At 39.1% G+C, this 16,991-nt stretch overlaps 1 protein-coding gene across 1 annotated transcript; it reads right to left on the bottom strand.

Annotated features, from left to right (window-relative positions):
- Nucleotides 1-954: 954 nt before the first annotated feature.
- On the bottom strand, nt 955-16,558 carry LOC125303891 (carboxylesterase 5A-like). The gene is made up of 13 exons (XM_048257844.1): nt 16,001-16,558; nt 15,533-15,728; nt 14,776-14,914; nt 13,422-13,555; nt 12,603-12,756; nt 12,279-12,383; nt 12,003-12,104; nt 11,270-11,407; nt 11,060-11,143; nt 9,136-9,277; nt 4,908-5,057; nt 1,602-1,674; nt 955-1,256 (listed from the first exon to the last, which is right to left on the bottom strand). The coding sequence occupies exons 1-13, from the start codon at nt 16,068-16,070 to the stop codon at nt 1,088-1,090; spliced, it is 1,656 nt and encodes a 551-aa protein (XP_048113801.1). The 5' UTR covers nt 16,071-16,558; the 3' UTR covers nt 955-1,087.
- Between the last annotated feature and the right edge of the window lie 433 nt (nt 16,559-16,991).

Here is a 16,991-nt window from a genome sequence, read left to right as displayed (position 1 = left end):
GCCTAGCAGTGTTTCAACCACTGCCGGGGCACACTAGTGTGCCGTGAGAGATCATCAGGTGTGCCGCAGAAAATTACCCAAATGTCACTCACTGGTCCAGAAAAGCAACTGTTGCATCAAATAATTTATAACCACATGCTCTCATTGATTGTATGATTGCACTATTTGTGGTATGCAGGCATTGTACAACAGGGGCCCCATATCCAGTATTCACAGAATCATCACATATCCAGTTCATAACAACAATTAAATTAGATATAGTCACCTACAAATGAAACAGAGGGCGCTTGTTTTATGGAGCAGGTCTTGCATAGAAGCCATAATAAGGCCATATCTGTATTATTTGAAATTTTAGGCTATGGTATGTTTATTTTTTCTTCACACAGGATGTTAGTGTGCCGTGGGACATTTTAAGTGTCAAAAGTGTGCCGTGGCACAAAAAAGGTTGAAAAACACTGGCCTATAGCATAAAGTATTTCTCATAAAGGAGCACCCCCCCACCCCCAGGAAAAAAAACATTCAAGGAAACACATACACTATTCAGCCCATGATTTAGCTGTTTGTTTCTTGCAAGGATTATAGTAGGATATAGGATTTCCACTTACAACACTTACAAACCAGGCACAACATGTCTGATTGGCTGCCACACAAGATATTGATCTCTTTAAAGGAACCGTATGTAAGATTGTGGCCAAAACTGGTACTGCAATCACTTTCAAATTACTGTAGAGCGGTGTATCCCCCCCCCCCCCTTGACTAGCAGAAATGGCACCCTGGATGCGAAACACTACTGACTTCGTGATTAGTAGATAGGTGGAGGGTGGCGCATCAGGCCAAAACACAACATGACAACATCAACATCAGTTGAGGGCTGCAACTTCACTTTTTAAATGATAATATCCTGGCCAGACTACTGTTGTCAGTGATATAAGTATTTGAAATGAACATGATTTCTTAATGTCTAGTGACATATCAGGGCCATTTTATGATTAATAGAAATACATTTCTTACATACGATTCCTTTAACACAAGTGGTTCTACAGAGGCACAGTAGGGTGAGTAACAGTGGCCAATCAGGCGTGTCATATTATTTTGCTGTTTTCTTTGCAGCGAGCCTCTTGGGCAGCTCCGTGTTGAAGAACTGCACTCTGTCCTTCTTCAGGTCCTGCCCCTCACTCTGCTGCAGGTCCAGGTTCAGGTACTTGTTGCTGGCATCATACAGAGGCCAGTGCACCAGGCCAGGCCCATTAGGAGAGCTGGAGGGCACAGCAAGATTGCAGTTGACACACAAATAGTAAAGGCCTTTACATCTGATTGCTATCAGTGAGTAGATAAGAAAACATCTCTGGCACCTTCCCTCCCACAAGGAAAAAAAACCCAACAACAACATATTTGAAGCACAATCTGTGTATACAGTGTAGACTATAGAATGTATCATTGTTATGATAGTTCAATATCACTTTCTTAAGGCTACAGCATTTAAGACTTAAGAAAACATTTTCTGGTTATAGATTACAGACTGGGTGAGTCATCACTCTTAAAAAACAAACCTCAGACACAGAAAAGAAACCGGACAGACAGACCACAGCAGAGACACTCACCCAGTCCGAGCAAAGTTGGCCCAATATGACATAACTGTCCTGCACAGGTGATTCTCCTCCTCTGTGGATGAGCCTGCAGCAGACAAGACAAAATGGTTTGGTACAGGGGGGTTGCTGTGGCGCAACTGGCTACAGCATCCATACCATGTTTGGGTCCAAGTGCCCAAAGGGACCCAGCTTCAAATCCAACCTGCAGTCATTTCCCAATCCCACCCCATCTCTCTCTCCCACTTACTTCCTTTCACATGTCACTCAATGTCCTATCCAAATAAGGGCTAAAAAGCCCAAAAAATATACTCATAAAAATGGTTTGGTACATGTAGTGGAGAGGGCAAAACACTGCCTACAGCCATGCGTCTGTACTAGACTGATATATTACTAAAGTACAATATAGGTGCTGGTCATATAATTAGAATATCATGAAAAAGTTGATTTATTTCAGCAATCCATTCAAAAAGTGAAACTTGTATAATGTATACATTCATTCCACAAAGACTGATATATTTCAAGTGTTTATTTCTTTTAATTTAGATGATTATAACTGACAACTAATGGAAACCCCAAATTCAGTATATCAGAAAATTAGAATATTGTGAAACGGTTCAATGTTGAAGACACCTGGTGCCACACTCTAATCAGCTAATTAACTCAAAACACCTGCAAAGGCCTTTAAATGGTCTCTCAGTCTAGTTCTGTAGGCTACACAATCATGGGGAAGACTGCTGATAGTTGTCCAAAAGACAACCATTGACACCTTGCACAAGGAGGGCAAGACGCAAAAGGTCATTGCTAAAGAGGCTGCCTGTTCACAGAGCTCTGTGTCCAAGCACATTAATAGAGAGGCGAAGGAAAGGAAAAGATGTGGTAGAAATAAGTGTACAAGCAATAGGGATAACCGCACCCTGGAGAGGATTGTGAAATAAAACCCATTCAAAAATGTGGGGGAGATTCACAAAGAGTGGACTGCAGCTGGAGTCGGTGCTTCAAGAACCACCACACCCAGATGTATGCAAGACATGGGTTTCAGCTGTCGCATTCCTTGTGTCAAGCCACTCTTGAACAAGAGACAGCGTCAGAAGCGTCTCACCTGGACACAAAGGACTGGACTGCTGCTAAATCAAGGTCCCAGAGTCTGGAGGAAGAGAGGCACAGAATCCACGTTGCTTGAAGTCCAGTGTAAAGTTTCTACAGTCAGTGATTGGTTTGGGGTGCCATGTCATCTGCTGGTGTTGGTCTACTGTGTTTTCTGAGGTCCAGGGTCAACACAGCTGTCTACCAGGAAGTTTTGGAGCACTTCCTGCTGCTGACCAACTTTATGGATATTCAGATTTCATTTTCCAACAGGACTTGGCACCTGCACACAGTGCCAAAGTTAACAGTATCTATTTAAGGACCATGGTACTGTATCCCTGTTCTTAATTGGCTAGCAAACTCGCCTGACCTGAACCCCATATAAAATCTATGGGGTATTGTGAAGAGGAAGATGCGATACGCCAGACCCAACAATGCAGAAGAGCTGAAGGCCACTATCGGAGCAACCTGGGCTCTCATAACACCTGAGCAGTGCCACAGACTGATCGACTCCATGCCACGCCACATTGCTGCAGTAATTCAGGCAAAAGGAGCCCCAACTAAGTATTGAGTGCTGTACATGCTCATACTTTTCATGTTCATACTTTTCAATTGGCCAACTTTTTTTGTATTGGTAATCTTAAGTAATCTAATTTTCTGAGATACTGAATTTGGGATTTTCATTAGTTGTCAGTTATAATCATCAAAATTAAAAGAAATAAACATTTGAGAAATATATCAGTCTGTGTGTAATGAATGAATATAATATACAAGTTTCACTTTTTGAATGGAATGGTATGATGGTATTTTAATTATATGACCAGCACCTGTAGTATACAATGAAAATGATTTGTCATTGTTAGAACAACTCACTGTTGTGCTACTTACACATTCTTTATTTCTCCTCCCCTTGTTTTTTCATGCTTCCTATAAAATCTCTCAATAAAACTGCTGCGACATTAGCTAAGCTATAGCCTGGTTAGCACATAGACCTTCACAACTGTAATTGAGAGAGGGTCTGGAAAAGGTTACTTGACTTTCGACTTCCAGCAGGGAGGTAACTAGAATTTAAAATTGCTGCATTAACACTGTTTCAGAAGTGTACCAATCTCGTAAACGAGGGTTATAAGTTGCTTACTCAATCTCAAATAAATACACGTCCATGCTGGATTAATGATTGTATTTGCGTGCCTATGTTTTAGGGACATTGGAAATGGGCTTTAATGGTCTCTTGGCCAGGCGGACCTAATACCTAAATCTCAAATTTGCCAAAGGGTCTTATGGGTATTCCCAGTCTAGCTAAGTCATGATGAGGCATGAAAAGGTTTGTGTATCTCTGCATGTTTCCCAAATCTTTTATGACTGAAAAATCTAAAACATTGCTTTTTTTTTACATTTGAACAGAACATCTTCAATTGAATCATTTATGTCTAGTTATCAGTTAACTTATTCTATTTTAGCAGAGCTCTTCTTTAATTATTATTATTATTATTTTATTATTCATTTTTTACTCTGAACTCACTGTAACTCCAGCCTACCCCACACGTTGGGAAGCGCTACTCTGTGATGTTTTTTTTTCTTGCTTGAGGCATTCTCTCACTTTTGTCACCCAGTGAAGTACATTAGAGAGAGTGATGAAGGCAGATGGTCTAATCTCTCGTAATTACCTTTAGGTAGTTCATGAGGCACTTGAATTCATCATTATTTTGATAAGATCTTATTTTCTCCCTTCCTTTTTGTAGAGGTGTTCACTGAATACAAATGAAAGGTGCCAGAAAGTATGGGAAGAAATGGCTCTTTGTAGATCGCCACTGGGTGTAAATGTATCAAACAAGATTTCATGTCCGATTCTTACTATAAAGCTCTCATTAATTAGATTAAATTAAATTACAGCCTTGTCAAGATTCCCACTGTGTTAATTATTTGTATGTTAATAATTTTGGCCATTTCTACTCACTTACAATATGTGAATCAACACATTCTTTGTCATAGAATAATATACAATATAATCCTATTCTACATACGTACTGTAGGTGTAAAATATAATGTGACTGGCATATTTTGCATTTACCAAGCAGTCCTTTAGACTCACTCAACATCTACAGTTGGCCTACAGTCAAACTACACTTGAACCATCCCCTAACTAAGACTTACAAAGCAGCCCGAATCCCTGGCCCTGGCTATTACCTAAGAGAATAATATAGCCTATTGTAATTATTCATGCACTGTGCTTACCATTGAGTTTAATGTGTCCATTCCAGAAGCAGGCCCCAAACACAAACCCGATGTCGTCTGAGTGGTCAGCCTTCACAAAGCTGGGTCTGGTGTCCTTATAAATCTCTGGCCTGTGCTGGAACTCATACAGGTACACATGTACTCCAGCATCTGTGTGGACAAGGAGAGCAGACGAGCGACTAACATCAATATGGATTATTGAAGTGGCAAAAGTGGCCCAGGACTCAAACAGATATCCCCATTTTGACGAATATAACATAATATAACATATCAACTGCAGCTTGATTGCTATTACCTGAAATACACAATAAAAATGATTAATTAACATTTTTGAAAATTGAGGGTATCTTTTTTTTGGGGGGGAAATAAACTCTTCAAGTGCAGTCGACTCTTATTTACATATAGAATTTCCTTCAGCAGATGCATATAACGACACCAGCATCTGGGTGGAGAGTCTTGACAATGAATGATTTCCTCATTCCTCTCTGTGAGGTGTCATGCAAGTCATTGCAAGATCATAGAGGTGGCACGGATCAACAGACTGTAACGAACAAGATGACAGCCTGGACATGTTTAATACTATAGTGTGTGCACAAAACAAATATGAAACTGAAAATGATCAAGACTAACGACAATGCACGTGTTAATTATGCAAATGAAATTAAATACACAGTACTTCATAAAAACTCAAAAGTTTACATTGTCACACTATATGTGTAAATGTGCTTCATGTCAATTTGGTAGAAAATTATACTGAATAACATAAGGCTAGGCAAGGCAAGGCAACTTTATTTATATAGCACCTTTAAAACATTATGGTCATTCAAAGGGTTTTACAAATGAGAAAAATCTGAGATAATTCAATATGTGATAAACGAAAATAAAGGATAATACAAGAAAAACACATTCAAAGGAAAAGAAGTTACACAAAATATTTAAATAGTAAGTTAGGATAATATGGTGTCATACGTAATTGAAACAGGTGCTGGTGTGAGAGTGGCTGGAAGGAGGAATCTGTGTTTACCTCTGTGATAGGTAGTAACGGGGTGATGGTTGGCACCACCAAGAATAAATCACCCAGAAGTTCAAGGCTAGCATCACGGTTTCCTCTGGTGTTTTGGCATTCTTCAGATACTCATCTGCAATGATTGCATATAGTCCGGAGGCCTGAAAGAACCCATTCTTTATTCACCCATCTACTGCTCTCATATTTCTTAAGTATATTTTTTGGGGCTTTTTTGCCTTTATAGACCCTTTCAAGAGAGTTCCATTATTAGCATCATAGTTGGCCCCACAAGACTTCCTTTTTAACATTCCATTATCTTAATGCAGAGGAAGTAGATTGGGAACGAAATAGAACGTTCAAGCATTGTTTTTGTTTTTATTTGTTTTTATTGTTGAAAGGGTCAACATATATATATGTATATATATATATATATATATATATATATATATATATATATATATATATATATATATATATAAATATATATAAATATATATAAATATATAAATAGACTCTTTCAACAATAAAAACAAAAACAATGCTTGAACATTCTATTTGGTTCCCAATCTACTTCCACTGCATTAAGATAACATATGGAATGTTAAAACGAAGCCTTGAGGGGCCAACTATGATGCTGATAATGGAACTCTCTTGAAAGGGTCTATTAAGGTTTTGCACCTACGTCATAATGTCATGTGACCGTTTGTTTACAACTAGAGTGGTAGGCAAGAATGGTAGGCAAGGAACTGCAGAGAGTGGTAGGCAAGCCTACAACAGTCGGGTTGCATAGGCTACACATAGTTACAAATAGCTTCAAAATTGAAATTTTAATATCAAATATTGACCGGGATGCCGACCACTTGTGTAGGCCCTAACAGTTGGTTTTACAATAAGAAGCAAAAGGCTTACGAACGACCGTTTAGCCTACCTATCCTCGTGGTTGTGGAGGATGATCATTAGCAGCTGTGAAGTCTTTAATTCTCAAGATAGCCTAATGGTGTAGCCTACTGTCTACGAAGACGTAGGCTAAAATACTACTATCTACAGTCATCCAAAAATGAATTGCCAGAGATAGGCTATGAAGGGAAAAAGTGCAGCATTTTAAACATGGCAAGATTATTTTTACTGGAACAGTTTGTTCTAATTTGTCTCGTGAAATTCGTGCTTGTGGACATCAATCACCTATCTTCTGTCCTTCTATTTCAAGTTATCATGAGTGTCATTTGATTATATAATCACAACAAATGCTAATAAATGAAAACAGAATAGGCTTATGTGCTATAGGCTAACGTTACAGGTCAGGCTAACTCCCGTATGTCAAAATAAACTGATTTGATCCTAATTGTTTAACGATCACACACAACAACTTAACACAGCAACCTCAAACACCACTGTTGAACCTAGGCTACTGCTTCAGTCATGTAAGAAATAAGCAGTTTATGAATTATCTTTATTCGTTTAATCAAGTCCACATGACCAAAATAACAACATATTTAAAGGCTGAGCTAGCATAACAGCCTAATATAGGCGATGCTGCAATGGATAACTAATAAAAAGTTTCATACAATTAATGAACTTTATCACTCACATTCTGAGTTTTTCTGGGTGGTTATATATCCATGCAGATCGTCTTCGAATAAGCCATCGCTGTTATATGATATAATATGTTACAGGATTCATGACTAACGCCATTAATGTTACATGATGCTGACTGACTCTGGCTATAACATAGGCTACCGTTTTAACGTCTGCTGAGTCTACTGCCTACCAAGACCTGTCGCTGTTCAGTTGAAGTTAAATGATCAAATATTGTTTGATTTTGTGTCAGCTTTCAGAAGGAAGACATGTTCCTTTCTGGTCAAATTTCACAGCTTCTAAGAAAGGCTTTTGTCTTCGTGTAAACCGAGTTTTGAACAGAGAAAAAAAGTTAGGCTACCATTAGGCTACATGCAGGTTCTCCCATAACGTTATCGATACAGATCAATGCACCAAATCAGGGCGATTTTAGCGAAACAACGTTCCTGTGACAGGCTATCAAATATTGAACAATGGGATAACGTTTCATCATCACCTTTATTGATGCCTGAAATGTTGACATTGCTGAAATACAGAGATGTAGCCTACTGAGAGGCAGCTGCAGACAACGATGTTCAATGGGTTCAACTTGTCCCTTGCCTACCAGCTGGATGTAAACAAAGCTATAGAACCTAGAATACGTCACATGAAAAACGTTAATAGTGAGAAGGCTGGAGGGAAGCGAGTGGGAGAGAGAGATGCGGTTGGTTTGGGAAGTGACACACCTAAATAACACCTAACACGCAATTGCACTTCCCTTGCTTCCCTCCTCTACCTCCATCTTATTCAACTATTCTCTCCTTCTATACATTTTGACTGGTACTTAACGTCTGCACTCTCAACCTCTAGTCATAACATTGATTGATACAGTATTAATTCCTTAGGTCTCCACTGCTCTGTGGCTTGTTATTCCTCATTTTTGGAAGTTGCTTTGTTAAAAGGGTCTGCTAAATAAATAAAAGTATATGAAGAGTTCAGATGCAAAAGCCTCTAAACACCACCTCCGTCAAAAATGAGATAACAATGGTGAGTGAATGCTCTCCACATAGTCTAATACATTAATCAAATAATTTTGCTTCAATATAAATACTCTTCCTGGTCTGAAATATCAATTTGTAGGCAAAAACTTGGCCTATAGAAGCCTTTTACAAGGCTCATTTAAAATAAAAGGGGTCAGACTTAGAGGGTTTTGCATCTGAACCCTTCATATCACAGCTCCTCAACAGCACTACTAAATGCCTCCAGCAGGTGGAGTCATTCCCTAATGAGATCATGGCACGACATAAAGCTGACAGCAGATGGAGAAAAGCAATAGAGTTTACATTGTCACACTATATGTGTAAATGTGCTTCATGTCAATTTGGTAGAAAATGATACTGAATAACATAAGGCTAGGCAAGGCAAGGCAACTTTATTTATATAGCACCTTTAAAACATTATGGTCATTCAAAGGGTTTTACAAATGAGAAAAATCTGAGATAATTCAAAATGTGATAAACGAAAATAAAGGATAATACAAGAAAAACACATTCAAAGGAAAAGAAGTTACACAAAATATTTAAATAGTAAGTTAGGATAATATGGTGTCATACGTAATTGAAACAGGTGCTGGTGTGAGAGTGGCTGGAAGGAGGAATCTGTGTTTACCTCTGTGATAGGTAGCAACGGTGATGGTTGGCACCACCAAGAATAAATCACCCAGAAGTTCAAGGCTAGCATCACGGATTTCCTCTGGTGTTTTGGCATTCTTCAGATACTCATCTGCAATGATTGCATATAGTCCGGAGGCCTGAAAGAACCCATTCTTTATTCACCCATCTACTGCTCTCATATTTCTTAAGTATATTTTTTGGGGCTTTTTTGCCTTTATAGACCCTTTCAAGAGAGTTCCATTATTAGCATCATAGTTGGCCCCACAAGACTTCCTTTTTAACATTCCATTATCTTAATGCAGAGGAAGTAGATTGGGAACGAAATAGAACGTTCAAGCATTGTTTTTGTTTTTATTTGTTTTTATTGTTGAAAGGGTCAACATATATATATATATATATATATATATATATATATATATATATATATATATATAAATATATATAAATATATAAATAGACTCTTTCAACAATAAAAACAAAAACAATGCTTGAACATTCTATTTGGTTCCCAATCTACTTCCACTGCATTAAGATAACATATGGAATGTTAAAACGGAAGCCTTGTGGGGCCAACTATGATGCTGATAATGGAACTCTCTTGAAAGGGTCTATTAAGGTTTTGCACCTACGTCATAATGTCATGTGACCGTTTGTTTACAACTAGAGTGGTAGGCAAGAATGGTAGGCAAGGAACTGCAGAGAGTGGTAGGCAAGCCTACAACAGTCGGGTTGCATAGGCTACACATAGTTACAAATAGCTTCAAAATTGAAATTTTAATATCAAATATTGACCGGGATGCCGACCACTTGTGTAGGCCCTAACAGTTGGTTTTACAATAAGAAGCAAAAAGGCGACGAAGACTAAGACTATTGTCTTCGTGTAAACCGAGTTTTGAACAGAGAAAAAAAGTTAGGCTACCATTAGGCTACATGCAGGTTCTCCCATAACGTTATCGATACAGATCAATGCACCAAATCAGGGCGATTTTAGCGAAACAACGTTCCTGTGACAGGCTATCAAATATTGAACAATGGGATAACGTTTCATCATCACCTTTATTGATGCCTGAAATGTTGACATTGCTGAAATACAGAGATGTAGCCTACTGAGAGGCAGCTGCAGACAACGATGTTCAATGGGTTCAACTTGTCCCTTGCCTACCAGCTGGATGTAAACAAAGCTATAGAACCTAGAATACGTCACATGAAAAACGTTAATAGTGAGAAGGCTGGCTGGAAGCGAGTGGGAGAGAGAGATGCGGTTGGTTTGGGAAGTGACACACCTAAATAACACCTAACACGCAATTGCACTTCCCTTGCTTCCCTCCTCTACCTCCATCTTATTCAACTATTCTCTCCTTCTATACATTTTGACTGGTACTTAACGTCTGCACTCTCAACCTCTAGTCATAACATTGATTGATACAGTATTAATTCCTTAGGTCTCCACTGCTCTGTGGCTTGTTATTCCTCATTTTTGGAAGTTGCTTTGTTAAAAGGGTCTGCTAAATAAATAAAAGTATATGAAGAGTTCAGATGCAAAAGCCTCTAAACACCACCTCCGTCAAAAATGAGATAACAATGGTGAGTGAATGCTCTCCACATAGTCTAATACATTAATCAAATAATTTTGCTTCAATATAAATACTCTTCCTGGTCTGAAATATCAATTTGTAGGCAAAAACTTGGCCTATAGAAGCCTTTTACAAGGCTCATTTAAAATAAAAGGGGTCAGACTTAGAGGGTTTTGCATCTGAACCCTTCATATCACAGCTCCTCAACAGCACTACTAAATGCCTCCAGCAGGTGGAGTCATTCCCTAATGAGATCATGGCACGACATAAAGCTGACAGTAGATGGAGAAAAGCAATAGAGGAGGAGAAAGATGAGAAACAGAGAGGGAAAGGGAACAAACTCACCACCCCCATAGGATAGAACCTGGTCAGTGCTTCCATCAGCGTCGCTCGAGTCATGCCCTGCTCCCATCCTCCAGGTAGAGAAGCCTGTTCAGACACACTTAGGCTATAACATGGCAGTTTTGGAAAAACAGTTTTGCTATAGGATTTATAATGTTAAATCACACCATTGCTGTTAAGTGTTACGTTGAGGATAGGTGACAGGTGACTTACCATGGCTAATGACCATCCAACCTCGTGATTAGTTACACCTATAAGAATAGGGACTTTCAGGAAGTCTTTGCTTTTTAAAACCTCTTCTGCTGGGGCTGTCAAAAACATCCCATCGACAGTGGCTCTTGCAAGGTTTTTCTAGAAGATTTAGGACATTTTAGATATTAGGAATAATTGAATAATTATAGCCAATGTGTTAGTCTAGGTAAATATTCATTTGAATATTATTGATGTGGAAGCATATGCAAATTGACTTACAGTAATGCATTCATTTGATGTAATTGTAAAATAATGGATGCCTGTAGGCATGGTATATGTCATCTTTCTTTGTTATACAGAATGTGATTAGCCTGGGAACACCCAGACCTTCACAATTGTACAATAGGGAGTGGGTCTGGAAAAGGTTAATTGACTTACAACTTCTAGCAGGGACGTAACTAGCAGTGAAATTTAACTTAAATTGGTATATTAAACTCTTACCAAAACATTTCAAAAGTATAGAAATCTTGTAAACAAAGGTTTAAAATGCAGTTGTTTACTCAGTTCCAAAGAAATACACGTCCATGCTGGATTAGCGATTGTATTTGCATGCCCGTGTTTTAGGAACATTGTAAATGGGCTTCAATGGCCTCTAGACAGACCTGCAGAGCAAATCCTAAATTTGTCGAAAGTACGTATGGGTATTCCCAAGCTAGTATGTGATATTTCTTTTGCAGGTGTTTTTTTGGCTTACTTTTTTCATGATACTGATCAGTTCCTCCTGGGTTTTCAGTCTAAGACACTGAACCAGCACCTCTGATGAGCCGGCATCACATTCTGATGCATTGGCCACCATCTGCACTTAGAGACAAAGCAAAGATCCTCATTTATGAAAATGGTCTTTAAATGTTGTTAATTAAAGGCATTAAACAGCACATATTTTTTTACATTAAAAAAAAAAAATGTCTGCACATATGTGGTCTTCAATGCCTGTGTGCAGTGAACACATCTAATATAGATGTGACCAAACCTCGGCAAAAACCCTTGGGGTATTGGTGGAATAGCCAGCCACTGTTGCTGTTCCACTTTGAAATACAGCTCGATGAAACAGTCCCTTGGCAAGAGGAGACAGAACCTATGAAAAGGGTAAATATCAAGCATGCAAAGTGAAGGCACATCCTATATGTAAATGTCTGGTATTGGATGATAAGCATTACACATACATACGCTTAACAGGTTACTTATGGCTGTACAAATACAGTTGAATACAGACTACAGAATGCAATACAAATTGAATTTTATCTGCATTTCTCATCGGCTTGTGAAAACATGGACGTTGAGTGTTTTGATTTACCAGGAAAGAGGTGCTCATCCCACCGGCCGACTCTCCAGTGATAGTGACAGAGTTGGGGTCTCCTCCGAAGCTCTCGATGTTCTCCTGCACCCACTGGAGAGCAGCTATCTGGTCCAGGAAACCCCAGTTTCCCCACGCCTGTTTATCTCCAGTGCTTCACAGGACACACACAGACACCAACACATTGTTGAGGAATAAAGGTTAGTGAATGAAGTTCTACCTACACATGGTTTGTGAATGAAGTTTGAAGAGAAAAAGAGACATATAGCATCAAAAGACACTGATGAAGAAAATCAGCTGTGGCAGTCGCGGCTTACTCATTTGCCATGTAGCATGTTGCCTCCTTTAAAAAAACAAACAAAAAAAGCCAACTGTGTGTGTGTGTGTGTGTGAGAGAGAGAGAGAGAAATAGAGGGGGTAGAGAGAGAGTGTTGACAGTTTTTTTTAACTATTGTTTTATTTGTAAGACGCTTTGGACAAAAGCGTCTGCCAAATCCCATAACGATAACCATAACCATATTGCTTACACACTTTTGCAGAGTTTGACTTATTATGCCAAAACTCTACACACAAGCCAAATAAGACATAGCATTTGGAGATTGGAAACAATTCACATCTATGCCAAAAGACATCTTTGCTTGTCACACATTTTTCTAAACAGGTATTCCAAACACCATAACCCCACACCAAATCTGCAAAACCATACACTAATTCTCTGTGTTTGACCGAGTTTGAGTTTTCAATATCCTGAAACACATTTTGCAAAACACTACTCAATGTGTGTGTGTGTGTGTGTCTGTGTATGTGGGAAAATCATACCTGAAGAATCCTAAGATTCCAAGCCGATACTGAACAATAACCACAACCACATTCTCGTAGGCAGCCAGGACGGATCCATCATACTGGGAAACAGCTCCGAACTGGTAATTACCACCGTGGATCCAAACAAATACCTGATGTAAAGGGGGTAAATGGGTGGTGTTACCTGCACACCTGGGCTTCACCCTGTCAGATCTTGTGCACTGGTCAGGGCCCCTCAGGGTATAACCTCCCATTTGTTTACCTCACTTAGTGCAAAGGGCAAAACTCCTGAAAGCAAATCCCCATTGCTGGGTGATACTGTATCCTCTCACACATGGCATATTCATTCTTCCTCAGATGCTTGTTGTAAGTATGTATGTGTTTTTAGTCATATTTATAGCATTTCTATTTGTTAAAACTGAATTTGTTACAGTTTTTTTCAACTGCTTACACACTAAATCTTTGCTTGTCACACAATTTTCTAAACAGGTCTTCCAAACACCATAACCCCACAACAAATCAGCAAAACCATACAGTAATTCTCAGTGTTTAACTCAGTTTTCAATTAACTAAAACACATTTTGCAAAACACCACACACAATTTTCTACCATAACACACAAAAATCTAACAGGAAGTAACTTGATTTCGTTTTTCAAACACAACCTATCAAAATGCTTTACTCTCTCTCCTCACATGTGTTAAACACTCATACTTTACTGAACACCATCCAATCATTGCCTTAGTATAGGCCTATGGATAGATATACTCTCTATACATAGGTATATAGACCTTTTCGATCTGCTCCTAGAGGATTTCCGATTGAAATGTTTAGAACCAATGCAGATGCTTTGAAATGAAAATGAATCGGACTTTTGCGTAATGTTCTACAAAAAGTCGACATTATGTAAAACTTGACTTTTTTACTGTATTTTTGTTTGTCCCCAAGTTACCATTAGCTCAATGATTTTTTTCTGTGCCTTCAGAAATGCCTTAGGAACTTTAGTAATTTCTTTCTCTGGAAATACAGTCATTTCTGTCTTAGGCAAAATCAGTTTTTTCAAAACTCCATATGCATCTGGTGGCCATTGTATTGTGCTTTGTTTTTTGTTGTTGTTGTTTATGACATTTTGAATGTTGTGTGTTATTTTGCTGGAGATTTGAGGCATTTTGCATTTTGTGTGAGCAATTTTGGGTTTTGTGTGTAGTTTTTAAAAATAGACAGATTTTTGAAAATGTGATTAAGCAGTTGTAAGAAACTGTAATATCAGCTGATAAGTGTTGTTCTCATTAATTAATATTGCATAGTACTCTCACTAATGCCATTGCATCCACTCAAGTAAATATTTGAATTGGCTGAATTCGTGAACTTACGGGTAGTTTCTCTCCACCTGTGGATTTCACAGGAGTGTATACATTGAGGTACAGACAGTCCTCCGATACTGGGGGAATACTGAACTCCATGAGCAAGTTTTTTGACATCTTTGGTAAAATGTCTGGATCTTGCAGACACCTACATTGTAACATAAGAGAGAAATAAATACAATACAGAGAACATAAGACATAGAGCAGGGGGCGTCTCTCTCTATCTTCAAAAAACTCCTGAAGACACAACTCCCTCTCCACTTCCTTTTCTACCTTCTTTTCTACCATTTCTTCTCCTCCATACTCTACTACCACTTAATATGTAGGCACCCGCACCCCTATCCTCTAGTGCTAGTTTTGACAGATGCAGTGGTTATTCCTAGCTATAGTCTCCTCTGCACTGTAGCTTAAATATTATTCTATTGCTATAGCTGTAGCTCATAGATTCAATGTTAAAATACTTAATGTTAATAGCTTAATCTTATTCTATTACTGTCGCTGTAGCTCTGTAGCTTAGTTGTTAAAATGCTTAAATAATAGCATAAATGTTATTCCATTGCTGTAAGTCGCTTTGGATAAACACGTCTGTCAAATTAATAAATGTAAATGTAATGACATGTATGAGCTAATGGTGCTGAAGAAACAGCACCATTATAATATGACTTTGCATTAATGACAAATATGAAAAATATTATATGACCCCCCCCACCCCCTAAATCTGGCTCTACATATCACTTACTGTATCTAGTGCTTGAGCCAGACTTACATGGGCGGCTGCTGGGTGGCGTCTCTCTCTCCCTCCCAGGACTCTGCAGGCTGGGGGGCAGACAGACGCAGTGGGCCCAGAGGGGGTCGGGCAAAGGGGATCCCCAAATACTGCTGCACCTGCTTATCGGAGCCTTTCACAGTCATGGAGGCACCCCGAAGAGTCCCATTCCGCACTGACACCACGGGACTGGAGTCTGCAGATCACACAGCAAACACTAGTACCACAACACAAGTACTGGCTATTGACCACAGTGCACCATACAACATGCAGCAGCTATTTAGCTATCACAATGCAAAACATGGCATGCACCATGCTATCACGCCACACAGGTAAGGTCAAACACAGGTCAAAATTACCATGTGAATGAAATGTCCTAAGCAGCTATAACCAGGTTCAGTGAACTGCATGAAATGCTCACAGAAATTCAGCAAACGCAAAATGAAGATGAAGGTCACTGGTACTTGCCTGTCTGTGATAGTGAAGTTTGAAATATGGACAGCATTACACACACAAAGATCAGTAATCCTGCCATCATCTCAGTCAAGCAGCTCAAGACCAGGACGCAGTAAGGCTTTCTACCCCTCTCTCTTTCTCTCAAACAGACACACACTCTACACTCTCACTCATAGTGATTAATGGCCAACATCAAGGCAAACACACACACACAGAGAAAGTACCAGTCACAGCATTCATATATGGTCATGCCCGGTTTTGTGCAATAGTGGATGCCTGCCAAGTTGACAGATTTACAATCCAGGTTTTAATATAATAGTTTAGTTAGGAACTTAGCTTCGAAATGGATCGAGGGAGCCACTTGGGGAGCATCACTGTCAGATGCTCAACAGCACATTTCTACTAACAACAGCAAATCAGACTATTCAAATCTACAGTTTATTTGTTGGAGAAAACATTTTCCTGGGGAAGCCAGAGAATCCAACACCAGGCAGAATGAATCCAGTACTGTGGAGCAGTCATGTCAGTGGACCATTACTGCATAAGAGACAGGTGGAATGCATCGAGAGACAAGACCACAAAGAACAGATTGTTTGAAGGAGACCAGGTGTGTAGGAGAGCTCTCTTTTTTCTGTCAGGATGCAGCACCAGAATGTTCCTTGTGCAAGAGATGCTTGTTCCAGGGGCTGAAGGCCTTTGGCACAATAAAGACCTTTACTAATAACTGTATGAATGGAATTTAATTGAATTAAAAACATGAATGTTGTGTTGATGCACCATATCTGATCAAGGGCAAGCTATCACTGATTGATGGGCAAAATGCAGAAAAAACAAACAGACAAATTAATTAATCATTAACAGCATACAGTATAATGAATACAGATTAATGGCAATAGGGGGCCGTTCTTTGCAAATGAAGCACCTAGTCCTCAGGTGAGATATGCATTCGATGCTGAGTCATGTGGGTGCATTTGTTCAAGGGCAGGTCCCTGCAGTCAGTGCA

Source organism: Alosa alosa, chromosome 11, assembly GCF_017589495.1.
Source record: "Alosa alosa isolate M-15738 ecotype Scorff River chromosome 11, AALO_Geno_1.1, whole genome shotgun sequence".
Taxonomy (NCBI): Eukaryota; Metazoa; Chordata; class Actinopteri; order Clupeiformes; family Clupeidae; genus Alosa; species Alosa alosa.
The sequence above is the reverse complement of the archived record's forward strand: the minus strand, read 5'-3'. Positions and strand labels throughout refer to the sequence as shown.

Bases quoted from the DNA above. Each gene is read 5' to 3' on its own strand.
- LOC125303891 (XM_048257844.1), bottom strand. From the start codon at position 16,070: ATGATGGCAGGATTACTGATCTTTGTGTGTGTAATGCTGTCCATATTT. The intron at 11,408-12,002 runs GTAAGCCAAAAA...TAAATCTTCTAG, and splicing joins TGATCAGTATCATGAAAAAA to AAAAACCTTGCAAGAGCCAC. The intron at 5,058-9,135 runs GTAAACACAGAT...TTGTCCACACAG, and splicing joins CGTTGCTACCTATCACAGAG to ATGCTGGAGTACATGTGTAC.